At 29.0% G+C, this 13655-nt stretch overlaps 1 protein-coding gene across 4 annotated transcripts; it reads left to right on the top strand.

Moving 5' to 3' along the window:
• The first annotated feature begins 1710 nt into the window (after positions 1-1710).
• LOC123271843 lies at positions 1711-12901 on the top strand. 4 transcript variants are annotated; one of them, XM_044738335.1, is made up of 5 exons: positions 1711-2666; positions 2740-2972; positions 7789-8496; positions 8557-8816; positions 11950-12901. In XM_044738335.1, the coding sequence occupies exons 1-5, from the start codon at positions 2066-2068 to the stop codon at positions 12086-12088; spliced, it is 1941 nt and encodes a 646-aa protein (XP_044594270.1). In that variant the 5' UTR covers positions 1711-2065; the 3' UTR covers positions 12089-12901. The 4 variants fall into 4 exon arrangements, with proteins under 4 accessions (XP_044594270.1, XP_044594271.1, XP_044594272.1 ...); XM_044738336.1 differs by lacking the exon at positions 11950-12901 and having other exon boundaries at positions 7789-8537; positions 8572-8732; XM_044738337.1 differs by lacking the exon at positions 11950-12901 and having other exon boundaries at positions 7789-8534; positions 8572-8732.
• Positions 12902-13655: the final 754 nt, after the last annotated feature.

The following is a 13655-nucleotide window of genomic DNA, read 5'->3' on the forward strand; positions in this document are numbered from 1 at the left end:
ATTTTATAAATCTAGTTGAAACTAAGTAAAGCCTCAATTCATGTGCGCTCGTATGTTACAACGGTCCAAGAAGCGGAGCATAAAGATACGGCTTTGCTCTTACTGATGAAATTCTTACATTGAATTTGCACAAACAACCAACTTGTATTAAAACTGATAAGTTAATATATACTGAACAGACTTCTTAACAGACGAATAACTTCTAACGGCTGTTAGCTAGAGAATTAAATTATTATCAGATTAATGATCAGTTTTTAGCTGCACGGATATTGTTATGTTTCATTGTTACGCTGTTATATAAATTTTTTAATTTATATATAAATACATCTATTGTATTTAAAATATTTTTTGATTGTTTTGAATTTTTCACCTATAATTTTATTCAACAAAAGAAGCTTCCTTGAACTTTTAAATTTTTCTTTCAAAACGGAAATAATGAATTTCTGAAAAATAGTGTTGAATATTCAAAAACAAAAATTTGTTATAGTGAAAAATAAATACAATTTATAAACTAATGTAGCGTAATAAACAAATATATATCTAGATAAAATACATTTCTATAATGATTATGATATGATGAACTAATACACTATTAAGGAAATTAATTTTTGAATATATCACAAATACTATCAATAATATTAATATATCACAATACATTTTTCAAAGAACTTAAAAAACTGCGCTAAATGCCGTAAACCGCGAGAAAATCGGTTAATTCATTCAAAAGTTATTGCGGTTTGAAAATTCAAAAAATAGTGTTCTATAAAACTTCCATTAGCCTTTTGAACTCGAAGAGCTCAAAAGCACAGAACAGCGATTTATTTGAGCTCGCAGAGCTCAAAATTACACAAAAATTATATTTTTAAGCTCAAAGAGCTTAAAAAATAAGTGAATTGTCGAGCACTTAGGTATGGAGGTAGCGGGAAGTTGCAGGGATGGCCTTTAGGGTCAACCGTTTTCCTAATTTTTTATTTCAATTTTTACATTCAAAGAGAAAATTTTATTTATAAAAAATGAAAAGGCTTTTCTTATTTTTGTCCATAAAAAAATTCACATTTTTCTCTTTGTCAATTGTTTTTTACTGTTTTTTTTTTTTGTTTTTTAATCTTAAAGTAGTAATTAAAAAAAAATTCATGACCGAATTGATGTAAAAAATTTTAACGAAAAACGAATCAAATAAAATTTTTTTTTTAGTACCAAAAAAATCTAACAATAAAAATTTTAAGACTCAAACTTCGACAATCATAAGTTAGTCATAAAAAATTTTTTTCTGGTCACGTTTCAATCATTTATCAGTCATTAGACAATCATCATTAGAATAATTAATCCTCAGTCTATGAACCATGATCTCGATTGTAAAAGTATGACTCTTATGTCACCAAACTTCAGCCTTTTAAAAGATTATAAACAAAAAAAAAAATTAATTTCCAAAGTAAAGAGTCTCAGCCTCATTTAGCGCAGAGTTGACAATTTTAGTATCCTCGGATGATAATGACCTTCTAGGTATATACATATATATATATATATATATATATATATATATATATATATATATATATATATACTTGACTATAGAGTATCAACCTTTCGGGACACCGTTTTACACTCAGTGTCTGGTAGTCTGTAGTGAGTATAATAATCATCAAAAGAAGAGGGAGTACTTTTGACACACATTTTAGACCGCGTGAATCGAATCCACGAGAGACCAGCCGAGCGGATAGTGGATTGGATAGTCAGGTCTCGATGTTAGTTTTAAAGGAGAGATCCAAGTGAACGCAACTCTGTCTGTTTTTTAAGTCCTAACAGTATCGACCAACTGTGACATCCATCCTAAAAAGTAAAACTTTATTCGGTGGTGGTTTTTTAAACACACACCCGGTTTTGGAGGAGATGCTCAAAAGAACAAACTTCTTCAAGTGGCACAGGCGCATCAGGCACTGTTCGCCACTAAAACAGTGAACTATAATGAGACATTTTAAAAATTAAGTTACGTATTTTCAAAATTTTAAGTGTAAATTAGTGATTTAATTCTGGTCCAAACTGTTGTTTTTATAAAAACCAAAAAATGTTTAAGATACTCGGGATTTTACTGCTGGCGGCCTTGAGTGTCAACGCGTTTAGTTTTGTAAATATAATTAGCTACGCTAAATACTTGTACCCGCGTAACTTGACGTACCTGAACGCCGGAGTAGGCGGCAACGAGCTGTGGCGAGGAATTTTGAAGGACTGCAGCAAGAAATTAACATTTTCGTGCTTGCAAAAGAACGCGTACAGTTACTTGGACAACACATTGGGAGAAATAGACAATGTGACCATTTTTGACGGAATTTTGATGACTAAAAATAAACTGGACTATGGAACATGTGAGAAAAATTGTGAAGAAGACACTTCTGAAGAAGATAATTTGGTGGAAGATCGCAGCTACAAGGAAAACTTCAAAGCTTTTGAAGAACCGAAAACTCCCTTGGAAGAAGTTACTTCTGCGTTGAGGCATAAAACGGTCAAATTTTTGGCAACACGTGACTATGAAATCCAGCTTCCGGAGTTTGTTTTCGAGAAGGCCAAAATCAAAATTAGTCCTCGAGAAATTGACTCAAATGGAGCGCTAGTACGAATTGATTTTGGGTCTGCTTTGGAGCAGCAAGGCCGCTTATTTAAAAAAATTCGTGAGTTTTCTGGTAGCTACTATTTGGTTGGGGATTAATAAAAGGATTAAATAGGGTGATTTACTTTTTACAGGCAAGTTCATCCAAAACCGGTTGCTGCTGAGCTTCCTGGCACTGATACTCATTATTAAATTGATCAAGGTCAAGTTCATGTTCGTGATACCTTTCTTGTTTGGAGTGACCACTGCCAAGAAAGTATTTTTGAAGCTGTTGCTGTTTTTGATTCCACCCTTCGCCCACGTGTTTAAACTATGCTCCAGTTATTACAATTCGCACACAAAGTTTCATCATCACCATCACCATCAGGTATTTTTAATTTAGTCATGAAAATTATTATTAATGGTGTCTTTTTTAATAGGATTGGAGGATTTTGGGTTACCTGAAAACGTGAAAAGAGATGATTTAAAATTAATGTTTCTTTTTTTTTTCTCATAATAATTTTTATGGGAACAGGAAAAATTACTTAAATTTCATGATTGAAATTACTGACAGAGAAACGGTAAAAAAACCACATGAAGAAGAGATTATGGTAATGTTTACGACGCAGATGCGGTAACAATGGATGAATCATTAGATTATAATTAATGCGTGGATTTAAAAAATTATTTTTTATCGGTAATTTTTACTATTTTTGGGAAAAGTGAGTCATATGGCAAGGTATGATCACACATATGATTATATATAAATTTTTGGTATTATCTGAATATATAAGGTCAAATATGGATCTTTATGAGTAAAAAAATTTTCTACTATACTTTGACATAGTCTGATGAATCCATATATGATCTCATTTGAAAACTGGCCATACCAAGCCATTTATAAGATTTTCAAGCCATATCTAGACTCATCTAATTTTACATAGCTCGATCCACCGTAATATGACTTGATATGCTCAAATCAGACCTCATATGGTCATATACGCCCATTTATAATTCTCTGACCAAATGTCGTGTTAAGAATATCCGACAGAGGGCGCATTATTGCAGAATCTTCTCCTAGTAAGAGAATTATTTAAAAAATCTTGTTCTGATTTAAAAATAATTTTTTCGACTCTTCTTTAAAGCTTATCTGACGTTGACGATTTAATCAGCTACTAGACCAATTTTAGTACAATACTTGAAATTTCAATAGCGTGCTACGCGCGCACCTTAATTTCAACCAATAATGAATCGTGGCCCGTTTTTTACGAGTTTCGACCTATGACTAACTTTAATACTTTCATGTATTTTAATTTAGAGGAATATAACATCTTAATTGACAAATGCATTTCTAGAAAAAATAAATTATGTTTTTATTTTTCTACATACTCAAACACGATCTGATCAAGACATGTATGACCATACATAAAAATTTTTTTCTCAGACATTTTTGGAATAAACAAAATATTAAAAAGCTGTAAAAAATTTTTTGGACCGGATCATGCCAGATATAAAAAATATATGGCTGTTCATATATGGCTATAAAAAATTTTTTTACGGGTATGATCATTTATAAACACTAAAAAATTTTAGAACACTGTGACAACAGAAATTTATTTGAATCCAAAAAAAAATTCTTACTTTAAAAACTCTTATATTAATTCAATATGATTTTCTCGATTTCAGAGTTTTTTTCCTGAATTAAGAACATTTTTTTTGCCTGTATTCCTTTTATAGAATAATCATTATTGGGATTGAATTTAAAATATATTTTATTAAGTTATCGTTTCTGAAGGAATACAATGCAAACTAAAGTTGATAAAATTTATTAATAAAATTTTTAAAGAAAAATGAAACGTAAGTTTTAAAAATTAAGAAATATGAAATAAAAGTTAATAATTTGTAATAAAAGTTAGCTAAAACTTTTTTTTTAAATAGTTTTTTTTTTTAATTAGAATATAACTGAATAAAAATAACTAAGAGTATACTTTCAAATAACATCGGTAGGGTGTTCTTTTAAATAAACACTAAGTAATTTATTTTTTCCTTTCATCAATTAAAGTATTTTCTTCAGATAATTATTTTTAATAAATCTCTCTTTTAAATGAGCTGTGAGAACAGTTATCCGATTTCGATACATTAAACCATTATTGCTCCATTACGCTTCGATCTTTGTATTCTTTTATCCGAACCTCGAATAATATAAAATTTTTTTTTCTTTAAATTCAATTAAAATTTGTTTCCTGTCTTTTGTTTCAAATCAATGAGTTTTTTATCTCAGCAAATAATTCTAAAAGTTTTTGTGAATAAATTATATCACTATCACACAACTTATACGGTGTATATATAACACAAGGATGAATGAGCAAGAACTCAAGAAAAAAATTTGATAAAAAGTCATCTAGACTTATTTTGGGAGAAAAAGTAATTTTTATATTATAACTTAATACTACAAATTAAAATTTTTTGTTAGAAGACAGTTCGGAAATAATGCGCCCTCTTTCAGAGTTTTTTTAACACTATAAAAAATTATACATCGACATATCAGCACATATTAGAAAATTTTTTGACGGATTGTTGTGTTTTAATGATTCGAAAAAAAAGAATGTCCTTCCAAATAGTTGTAAAAAATTACCTTTACATTGAAAACAAATTAAGGTTATAAAATTTCTTAAGATAAATTCATACCAAATTTCTGAAAACTTAAAAACTAAATTCTTAAAGTTTTATATTGCATATAGTCTTATTCGAATTCCCTTGAATCATCTTTCAATTATTGTTAAAAATAGTACCCGGGTAAAAAAATTTATATATAATTGGGTATAATTATATATGATTATATATGAAAAATGGCCCGGCATAATTATGTATAATCATGTATAATTATATATAATTATATGCGATTATATATAATTATATTAATTTTTTTAAAAAATGGATAAAAAAATTGTTTTTTTTTTTTTTTTAATTATATTGAAACCAATGCGATTCGGAGTATGATGTAGTAATCAGAAACTATTTTATCTGATGAAAAATTCCGGGCGTCCGCTGGGTTTGAACTCGACTCCTTCTGGTTATCATTCCTGCACGCTGCTCACTGGTCTGAATCACATATTGTACCCGATAGGATCTATTAAATTTATCTAAATTCAAACCCAAGAAAGATCAGTTTTACATATAAATTTTATAAAATTTCTTAAAATCCTATAAAACATAATAAAAGCAGTACATTTTTAATAGATTGTTTATTTTGACTATTGTTAATTTTTATATTGTTTATTTTCTATAAAAAATGAATTGTATTTTTCAATTGAAGAATTGAAAGTTGAACATAGTAAAATGATCAGTAATTTAAATATGCAAGCAGTAGTAAAACATATTATACCCGTTACAGAATCTGAAAATTACTTGTTAATAAAATTGAAAGAAATACAAAGTGTTTTTCAGTTATTAAAAGTAGGAGATTTTGTATGTAAGAGACCAGATAATTCAAAGAGAATTTGGTAATTTTATTGTAAAATTGGATTTAAATCCCTACTAATATTATAAATATGAATGTAAGTTTGTTTGTTACGCTTTCACGCAAAAACTACTTAATCGATTATCATGAAACTTTGTACACATATTCTTGGAAGTATTAGAAGTAACACAGGATACTTTTTATTAAAAAAAAAAATGTATTTTTTACGAAAGATAAAAAAATTGTTTGTCAAAAAATTAGTATCGCTTTGATTCAGTTTTATTGAAATGTAATGATCTTTGATATTTATCGAAGGACTTCAACGTGAGCGAAGCAGCGGGTAAATGCTAGTGAAAAATAAAATCATTGTTTATAAAAAGTAATCTTTGTCATCACTTTTTTCAACTTTGAAGATTTAGTATGACTTTTATTTAATCATACGAAAAATTTAAGAAAAATCATTATCTATAATATTATATAATTTAATATGATTTGATATAATTATACATAATTGTTAATAATTATACAAAAATTACGAAGAACATCATACATAAATTTTTAAAATTATACATAATTTTATATAATTCTACATAATTATAAGCAATTGTACAACCATAACCAAAATACAATGTAGGATTATATATAATTTTATATAAATGGTTAAACACGAGAAAAATGTTGTATGAAATTATAGATAATTATACATGATTCTATATACTTTTACATAATTATATTGAATTATACAAAATGACCGAGAACATTACGTAGAATTATACATAATTATGAATGATTATATATACTCTTACATAATTATACAAAAATAGTTAAAAATTTTCTATAGAAATATGTAGAATTACACATAATTTTGCATAATTATATGTAATTTTATATTATAATTTATAATTTTGTGTTGTTATATATAATGATACAAAAATCATCTTAACTATTATATAAAACAATATATGATTATGCATAATTCTGCATAATTATATAAAAATATACAAAATTAAGGAAAAGATATATCCAGAATTATATACAATTATATATAACTCTGAATAATTATACATGAATCATATATAATTATATATAATTGCACATAATCTTTTTTACCCGGGTAGATTATAAGTATAAAAATAGTATAATCGAAACCGCACGAGTTGCAAGTTCTATTTTTTAAACACAAAGGTGAAGATAAATTCCAGTAGAAAGTTAGGATCCAGCTCTCACTCTCCCAGACGAAAAAAAAAAAAATTATTTTTATGTCAATTTAAATATATTCAAAGATATAATTAAATTGTTCAATAATTATTTGATTAAATTATTGTGTTTTTCTTCTTTACTCATTCTACATTATTTTTTCAATTTTAACTGTTCTGATTATCATTTGCGTTCGATAAGAATAATTTGTGTTTAATTATTAAACTTATCGCACTCAAATAAACGTTCATTCAATTTACGCAAAACACGCTGAAATTACAAAATGAGTAGTCAGCTATTTACCAAATGTCAAAACGTGTGCTAAGTTACTGCTTACGGGAAAGGAGTAACAAAAAAAAATTTATTCAAACTTTTACCGTAAAATTATTTATTCTATACGGAGATTGAGACAAAACAACATTCTTACATTTTAAAACTTTTAGTCTCAAAACAAGTGCTGTTGCCCTACATTGTTACATTATTCGATCAATTTAACAAATAACTATAACAAAAAAACTAAAACTAAAAGGAAAATTATTTTTTTTAGATCGCTCATCATCATCATCACGTTCCAGTTCCCGTTCCAGTGCCAGCACCAGTGCCAGCACCCACGTACTACGATCCACATCATCACTCACCTCACCCGCCTTATCAAGAGGAAGAATTTCAAGGTTACGATTACGCGCATCCGCACATCCAGCTGCGGAAAGACATGGAAGAGCTGAAAGAGTGGGGAATAGACTCGTTCACGGATTTACATGACGATTATAACAAATTGACCCCCGTCCAGCCTCAACTTAATAATTACGGCAATCTTCAACCTCAGTATCTGAAGCCAGCTCAGCTTCAGCCTCAGCCTCAGCCGATAAATGTGGCACATGCTCAAAGTTTGGCTTACAATGGGTATCTCGAGGATCAGAACCAGAAATTACATCGGCGTATATCAGGTGGATCTGTGCCGGGAGTGCCAGTGGGAGTTGGAGTTGGAGTCAGAGTACCAGTGCCTACTGTCCCAATTCCTTCAGTCCAGCAAGTACCAGTTAATACTGCGTCAATTAAACACACTCCCGTTGCACCTGCACGTAATGATTTCAAGTCCAATGCTCACACACATGCTCTTGCCACCAACAGCAACAACAACAACAATAATAATAATAACAATAACAACAGGCAAGTGCATCCTGTTTTTGTGCACTCACATCAGCCAGTCGCGAGCTCCAATCTCCAGCAGCAGACACAGATAAATAGACTTACTCAGCAGCAGCAGCAGCAGCAGCAGCAGCAGCAGCAGCAGCAGCAGCAGCAGCAGCAGCAGCAGCAGCAACAGCAGCAGCAGCTTAAAGTGACGAATAAAAAAAATACCGGTGAACTTGGTCACGTTACTAATCAAGTTGAGCGTGTCGCAGTGACTCAAGACGATTCTTTTTATGGGCCCATACTTCGCAGACTCGACGAGATTTTTTTGCAACTTAAATTCAGTGAAGAGTCTTGTAAGGAGAGACTCATTTGTAGCATGTACAAAAATCCTGGAATTTATTCACCGCACAGTAATATTGTGTCTAATGAGTTATCTAGGTAAAGTATTGTAATTTTTGTTTATTTGGTAAGGTCAATTGGTAAAATTAGAAAAATTAGTGTTTGTTATTATATTGGGGCTTAAACAGAAGAAGTTGAAGAATTTATGATGTACATATATCGCGTTACAAATGCTAAAACGATGTATATTAAAATGTATGTTCTTTTGGCTTTGCAGAACTAAAAGGACAGATAAAAAAATTTTTTTTTTCCTTTCAACTTTGAATTGTATAAAAGTGAAAATTTAGTTAAAAAACGCAAAAATTTTTATTCGATATATGCTCTTTTGGCTTTAAGAGATCATTCTGGTTCCGACGCTCGAAAAAAGCAGATATTCATTATTTTTTTAAACAAAAATTATTATCGATATTGATATAAAATTTATTCAGCTCAACACATACACTCTAGAATAAAAAAAAAAATAGCAAACTATATTTTTTTTGTATTTTTTATATGAATAAACAACGGGTGAACGGAGTTCCTCCAAAAGTTAGTAACTCGCTGACGTAAATAACTTGATAACAGCTCTTCTAAAACACTAAAACTGAAATTATATACCTTCAATATATAAATAGTTGTGACAAGAATTACGGACATTAATATTTATTGATAAAAAACAAAATGACAAATTAAAACAAAAAAAAACTTAAAAGTGACGTTTTTTTCCCAGTTTTTAGTCCTAAAAAATAAGTAAAAATCAAAATTTTAATTTGGTTGTAGTTCGTGCCGTAGCTACTACAAAGTAGAATATGTAGCTTAAATTTCATTAAGATCGGGTCAGTAGTTTCGGAGATATCATATACGTCAACCAGAAAAGCATAGTTCCGAGATAAACGCGTTTAGTTTTTTTAATAAAAAAAAAAAAATCTTACCTAAAGTCAATCAGCGATGCCAGCATCATATAAAATCCCTTCAGCCTGTTTGAAAATTTGATTTCTTTTCACATGAGCTTCGTAAAATAATATAGTTACAGAGATCTGATCATTTAGAAATTTTAACACAATACTTGTAGATATATGTACTTTTGAAAAATGTAAAAAAAAAAAATAATTTTTTCAAAAATTATAAACCAGAATTATCCTTGAAGAAAAAAAAATTTTAAGCCGAAAGAGTGTATATAAATAAATGGTGAAAATAGCTTCTAAGGACCTCAAAACATCGAGATCTGACGGAAAATTGATTTCTGAAGGTTAGACTGAAAACACTAATACATCCCTATTTTCGGAAATTTTCAATTGGTTGTACCATGTGAAAATTCATTTTTTAAGGGGTTACATGGGTTTACTCCGTGAAAAATGGCATACTTTCAAAAGTTTTCTTTTCTTATTTAAAATATGAAATTTTTAATTCAAACTTTTTTTTTTAACATCAAAGATACATATTTAATAAACGTTTTCTAATGTTTTCGTTGAAAAAAATTTAAAATTCAGCCATTGCGACGTTTTTTCCGGAGACTTCCAAGAAAAGGTACTTTTACGTTGACAGCATAACTCATGACAGGATCATGTGAAATCAAAAAGTCAAATGAGGCCTTTTATTTAATACCGTCACTGTAAATCCAAGTGTTTTAACAAAACACATAAAGTTTTTTGTTCCCATCTTGAAACCTTGTAGTCACTTTTAAGATACTTGGATTTACAGTGTAATACAATCATTGTAATACAATCAGTGTAATACAATCATTTGGATGAAGGAAAAAATAAAAAATAAAAATTCGGATTATTGGTAAAGTTTTGAAAAATAATTTAAATATCGTTAACATTTGCACACACTTTGATTTTTTAAAATTAGTTGCGATTGAAAACAAAAAAAAAAAACAAATCCTTCGTTAAAGTTCTTGTCGAATAGTATTTTGGAGACCCGTGCCAAATTTCATCAAGATCGGTTTAGTAATTTTCAAGAAATTTTGACAACTTTGAAAATAGTTTTTCAAGAAGAACGCTTTTGAAGTTTTGAGCACCCAGCCGAACTGGCCTTGAGAGTCACATTCCCGAGAATCTATCTTCTAAACCATCACCTTTATCGACCTAAAAATTTAGGACAATATTTTAGACATGTTGTAGAGTTTAATAAGATAACAAAAAAAAACGATTTTTTAAAGCTCCCAAACTCATTTCATACCACTTAACATCTCGTTAAAAAAATTGAAAATTTTTTAACGAAAAATTGGACTGTTTGACTATAAATTGTGTATACTTGGAATTCAAAAACAGCCAATTTTTTGGCCCAGTCTATTCATCAAAATATTTACTAACATATACAGTAGCACTCAAAAGTATTTTAACAAATATATTTGATGGTTTAATTAAAAATAAATATGAAACACAATAATCATTTATTTATTTTTTTAACAGCTTTTGAATAATCTACAGAATAGTGTAAAAGTGGTCCTTATTCGTAACAAAAGAAAGTTTAATTAATTTAATTAATTAATTAATTAATTTAATTAATTTAATTTAATTTAATTAATTTTTAAAATATTAGGAAAATGGTGGCACTGAAGTATTTTGACATTGTTGAAAAAAACTAACGCATAATGTTGTCAAAATACTTTTGAGCGCTACTATATGTAATCATACATACTGACATCTAGCCATCATATGTATAAAGTATCCAATATATTTGATATTTGTCGCTTTGTTATAGAATGAATTTGAATTACATTCAATTTAATACACTTTAAAGTTAAAAAGTAAATTTAAAACACGATAACTTACTTTATAAGAATAAGACCGTCTTATTCTGATTATTCAGATATTTTTATACAAACATCAAAATGATACTCGTCGACTGGCATTAAAAACCAGTTATTTCCCTCCGAACAATCCCTAAAAAATAGACGTTACGTAACACAAAAAAAAAAACTCTCATCAATCATCAATAAAAACTCTCCAGAGAAAGGTTACAAATACCTACAGTTAATAACTACAATCAGGCCATCTTTTTACAATTAAAATTGTCTTTCCCACAATCAAACACTTTCTTTTTTACCGATCCCGCATCCCAATTAAAAATACGTAAAACACACTAGTCATTAAAAATTAAGACAATTGGAATAAATTTCTAATTTTTTGTTCACCATAAATCAAGCAGTTTCAATTTTTTGTAACTAACATCAATTTTTTAATTTCAGAGATCCGCAAGAACTGAAGCGTAAAAGTACCGGTAGTGCTTCTAGCCAACGTTTTTACCGGTACATATCTGCCGCAAGGTTGGGGCAAGAAGGCGGCGATTGTCTGAGAAGCTATCCATGTCACATAAACACAGAGTGAATTGTAAAAATACCCAGTCATAAAAAAAACTAAACAATAACGAACAAACAACTCAGCAAAATCAACAATTTAAGATTAGGTTAATTTTACCGTAAATTAATTATATTTATTTATTAAAATGTTATTAAACTGTTATTATGATTTGTCCAGTTTTGCCGAATTGTCGTTACTCACCGTGGCTCTGTTAATGTTTATTTTTTTATTAAATATTTTTAGATAATGTTTTTTTATATTTATGATGCAACTTGACATCGTAGCCCTTGAGTAACGATAATTAAATTATTTAATTAGAACGTCAACTGGAGAAGAAATAATATTTTTTAGTAATAAGGGATTGTAATTAAACTATTTATTGTCTCAATTAAATATAAGCCTCGGGTGCCATACCCAAATATTAATTATTGAAATATTAATATGTATTTAGTAATAAAATATGTGATTAAAAATATAGTTTTTATTTTATCATTGATAATTATAAGCAATAAAAAATTCAGCGATGCATAGCATGGAGTGCGATTTAATTAGTGAGTTTCCGTAATTATTGTTATACGAAACAAAGAAGCGTTCATATATAGCAGCTAAGTACCGCTAGTAGGGCATTAGAATACGTCTATGACATGTTTTATTTATTAAAAGTTGTGATTTAAATCTGAGAAGGTGCAAGTGTCCTTTTATTATGGAGTTGCTGTACAGTAATAATAAACTTTTGTAAAAAAATATACTACATTACATTATATGTAATAATATGTTTTTTGTAATTATGTAAGCAGGGAACTCGTGACACCTATTCTGTATTGGGTTAATGCATTGTTATTTTTGTTAATTTTTATTAATAAATGATTATTATGTTAAATTAGAAAAGTTTTACTATTACTATAATTATTATCATATCCTATACAATTAAAGGAGATTTATATCTATATAGTCATTCATTATGAAATCTCGGGAACCATAGGCCTTAGAAACTAGAAATTTTGTAGCAATATTACTTTTGCCATGTAGAAGTCAGCTAAGAACGGATTTTACGGAATTATTCCACTAAAAGGGATTGCAGGAGCATTAAAAATGGAAAAAAAAGTTTGGAAAATCCACATGAGCATGCCGTAAGCGCTGATGTCATACACAAATTATTTAGATTGAATGTTACATTACGATTTGTTAACTTTTTCATAAAGACTTGTATACTGTTTTTTATTTGAATTTTTCCGCGAGTGGTGTTATCTCCTCGTAGGTCGAGAATAAAAAAAATCTTAACAGATGATAAAACAGTTAGCCATAATTTATAGCTAAATTTGTCATTAAAGACAAATTTGGGAACTGGGGAAATAAAGGATAAAGGGGGGAGGGGGGACTTTACTCAGTAGGAATTTTTCGGTAACCGAAAAAATAATTCATACAGCTCAGACCGGGACTCGAACCCGGATCGTTTGGTTACGCGTCAAAGGCTCTACCAGTTAAGCTATCCGAGACATTGTCCGTAACTACCATTTAGTCGACTAATAATTTATAGTTAATTCGCTCCTATTTTATGAAAAATAATATATACTAGTATACGTTGCACGTGCGA

Source organism: Cotesia glomerata, linkage group LG9, assembly GCF_020080835.1.
Source record: "Cotesia glomerata isolate CgM1 linkage group LG9, MPM_Cglom_v2.3, whole genome shotgun sequence".
Taxonomy (NCBI): Eukaryota; Metazoa; Arthropoda; class Insecta; order Hymenoptera; family Braconidae; genus Cotesia; species Cotesia glomerata.